This window comes from Nematolebias whitei, chromosome 17 (genome assembly GCF_014905685.2).
Source record: "Nematolebias whitei isolate Nwh7 chromosome 17, NemWhi1, whole genome shotgun sequence".
In the NCBI taxonomy this organism is placed as follows: Eukaryota; Metazoa; Chordata; class Actinopteri; order Cyprinodontiformes; family Rivulidae; genus Nematolebias; species Nematolebias whitei.
Genome location: NC_056514.1, coordinates 40,374,644 through 40,378,019, shown reverse-complemented (window position 1 = coordinate 40,378,019; position 3,376 = coordinate 40,374,644). Strand labels below are relative to the sequence as shown.

The following is a 3,376-nucleotide window of genomic DNA, read 5'->3' as shown; positions in this document are numbered from 1 at the left end:
AAGGATGAACTAACATCCTAACTAACATGAACTAAAGGATGAACTAAAGACATTCAGGCATGTAATGTGATCGTATCAATCTGGGAGCTGTTGGGCTTCATCAGAACCTTCATCCTTCTGGTCCATAAATATCGTTTGAGGTCATGTATTATTTTAGCATTGACCACCAGACTGCAGCCGGTGAGGAGACGTTTCCCTGAAAAAGACCGAGGCGGAGCTGAAACTAAACAAAAATGTGACTTTTGAGCACCGAAACATCTCCGTCTTCCTGAGGAACGCCTTGAACACGAGGCCGTTTTACAGCAGATATCCTTCAAACAACACAATTATCAGAACGGCTGATTAGATAAGTTGAGACTTTTTATTCAGATATTTAAAACGTAGGTGCAGGAGTTTAACGTGGCTTTAATCTTTAACAAAGATGTGCCTGGAAACATCAGAAGCTCCTCAGATGTGTCGTGGAGGCAGATCAGGAGATCCAAACCGTTCATAAAAGCCAGCCGGAAGCCTTCGTCTCTCACTCACCCCACCTTCACATTCAGAGGATGAGGAGGAGGATGATGGAGACAAAGACCCGGTTCTGCAGGAACACTCGGTTCCGGCTCGGCGTGTGGGTGTGAAGTGTCTGAGCGGGTGATTGACGGACAGGCGGAAGCTCAGAACACAAAGTGCTGATGTGATGACTACACGTCAGAGACGGAGCAGCTGGACTCGTTAAACGTTACGTGCTGCTTCTTTAATATTCCATAAAAACAATAAAAAGTCTTTTCAGTTTTGTTTTCTTATGACTTTAAAAGTGAGTTGAATAAAAGTAACTTCCGCCCCCGTCCGTCACGTTTCAGACGTCCTGTTGGGTCCATTCCCTCTGAGTGTGTGCTGAGGGTGACTCTCAGCTACCACCACGCCAAGCTTCAAACGAGTGCCTGTAAATGAGCGGAGTCAGAGCCGTGTTTGGGCCGAGGAGGCCGTCTTCAGTCGGGTCCAAACGTCCTGACCATCTACACACAAGGTGCAGGGTTCTTTGTAGGAAACTGAGCCTGAACTTTGGCGTTCCTGTCGTGTTTTATTTACGTTGTCTCATGACAGTCCCAGAACGTTAAGGTTCTGGGACTGTCATGAAGAGAGAGGCTGCAGCTGCAGAAAGCTCCAGGACAAACGAAGCTGGGAGCTCAGATGAACAGAAGCTTCTGGTTTCTGCTGTGGAAGCCCAGAGAGTCGCACTGAGAAGTTTGTGCTGACGGGTTTTGGTGTTCCGTCAGTGTCGTTATACAAGTCGCAGTTTTTTGCATAAATTAACGTGCCTGCAACTTCTACAGTGAAGCGACATATTTATGTTCTTTCCATATTCATAACAATGTTTGTCTGAGATCTGACGATTTCATTCATTTTGACATGGAAAATATTGAACACTACCATTTTCAGCCACTAGAGGGCCCTCGACTAATATGGCAAGCCAAGTGTCTCATTAATAGGTAAAAGTGGCTATTAATGAGACACTTGGCTTGCCATACTGACCACCTTTGTCTCGCTCCTGAACTCCTGGAATAAACGTCAGATCAGCTGCATTTCACCTGATTTGACCGTCAAAGTGCATTTATTAAGGACAAGTTCATCTGAGACACCTTTACTATAATGTCGAACAAACAAACAATTGTTTTTAAGTGTTAATCTTGTTCAATTCTTGTTAAAGTCCTCCCGTACACGCTTCCACGGCCACCATTTGGCAGCCCATGGATTTTCTGACACGACACCGGCTCACATGTCCGGGTTATCAGCGGTGACACAAAATAGATGCGACTTCTCCGGCGGCGCGACTTGTACAGTAGCTGTTTCAGCTTGAGTAGCGTTGAAGAAGCGCCGCGGAGCTGGGGGTGAGCAGACAGCGCTGGTTTCCTCTTCACGAAGTCAGTTTGTGTGTCTGGCGAGCCGGCGTCTGTGCTGGTGGGCCCTCATCACACCGGTGCCGGCGCTGCCACCTACGCTCTCTCTGACAGGCTGACCGGGGTCGCCGTGACTCATCCTCTTCACCGGAGGCACCGCGCTCTGAGGAGAAGTTTTCAGAACCAAGACAGAACTCTGTGTTTATAGGTGGCAACCTGCAGGTTTTCATGAACCAAAGAAAAACCTGCATCAACTCTTCAGTCGCAGACTTTGAATGAGCCCCAACGCCTAAATGATCATTTGAGGAGAAGTTGGTTTGGGACAACGATCTGCTCATGAGTGGGCTCTGTTTTGTACAAGTGGCAGTTTTCATCTGAACCTGTTTTTATCCTAAAAGAGTTTGTTTTTTCTGGACTTTTTATTTGGTGAGCCCGCCCACGCACTGCAGCTCCGGTCAACACGTCCTCCACGTTAGCTCGCTCACGTTAACCCCCCCTCCCGACTTGACTCAAGCGCTCGGGACTCGTTCGTTCACTGATGGTGCAGAATCAGGACGTGCTCATGGACCAGAGGAACAGGAAGCGGTGCACCGGCTGAGAGCTGCTTCATGTCGGATCAACACGATGTTCTCCAGTTTAACAGCTTTTATCCTCCTTACCTCTTATTCACCCCCCCCCCCCCCCCTCTCAGGGTAAGGAGCTTCTAACCCAGAAGATCCCGGTGTGGCAGCAGATGTGTGCCGAGCCAAACAAACTGCCGGACCGGGCCATGTTCCTGGCCCAGCAGATGAGCGGTGCAGCCGGCACCTTGCCCCACCCCGGCATCTCCGAGCCCGTCTCCGGTGCCAAACCTCTGCCGGTGCCTCCTGAGCTGGCGGCCTTCAGGGCTGGCGGGGGTCAGCAGGTCAGTTCTTCAACGCCCTGAGGGAAAATAATCTGAAAAAATACAAAAACTGTAGTTTGATAAACAAAAAGTAGATTAAAGACGAGTCTGTGCGTGTGTCGGGAAAACAAATGAATTCAAACGAACATTTCCTGCAGATGAAAACAGTTCGTTCAGGGGTTCTGCGTTGACTTGAATTATTGTCGTTTGTGGGGTTCTTTGATTGTTGTCGTGTTGTGTTGTCGTTTTGTTGTGTTGTCGTTTTGTTGTGTTGTCGTTTTGTCGTTTTGTTGTGTTGTCGTTTTGTTGTGCTGTTGTGCTGTGTTGTTGTTTTGTTGTGTTGTCGTTTTGTTGTGTTTTTGTGTTGTCGTTTTGTTGTGTTGTCGTTTTGTTGTGTTGTCGTTTTGTTGTGTTGTTGTGCTGTGTTGTTGTTTTGTTGTGTTGTCGTGCTGTTGTGTTGTTGTTTTGTTGTGCTGTGGTTTTGTTGTTTTGTTGTGTTGTCGTGCTGTCGTTTTGTTGTGTTGTTGTGTTGTTGTTTTGTTGTGTTGTTGTTTTGTTTTGTTGTTGTGTTGTCATTTTGTTGTTTTGTTGTGTTGTCGTTTTGTTGTGTTGT

General features: G+C 47.4%; 1 protein-coding gene across 1 annotated transcript in view; it reads left to right on the top strand.

Moving 5' to 3' along the window:
- The window catches only part of baiap2b (BAR/IMD domain containing adaptor protein 2b), a 52,667-nt gene that overhangs the window by 40,001 nt on the left and 9,290 nt on the right, over positions 1–3,376 (top strand). The window contains exon 9 of the mRNA XM_037691293.1: positions 2,572–2,784. Within this exon, the coding sequence (XP_037547221.1) occupies positions 2,572–2,784 (213 nt within the window). The remainder of the gene's footprint in view (positions 1–2,571; positions 2,785–3,376) is intronic.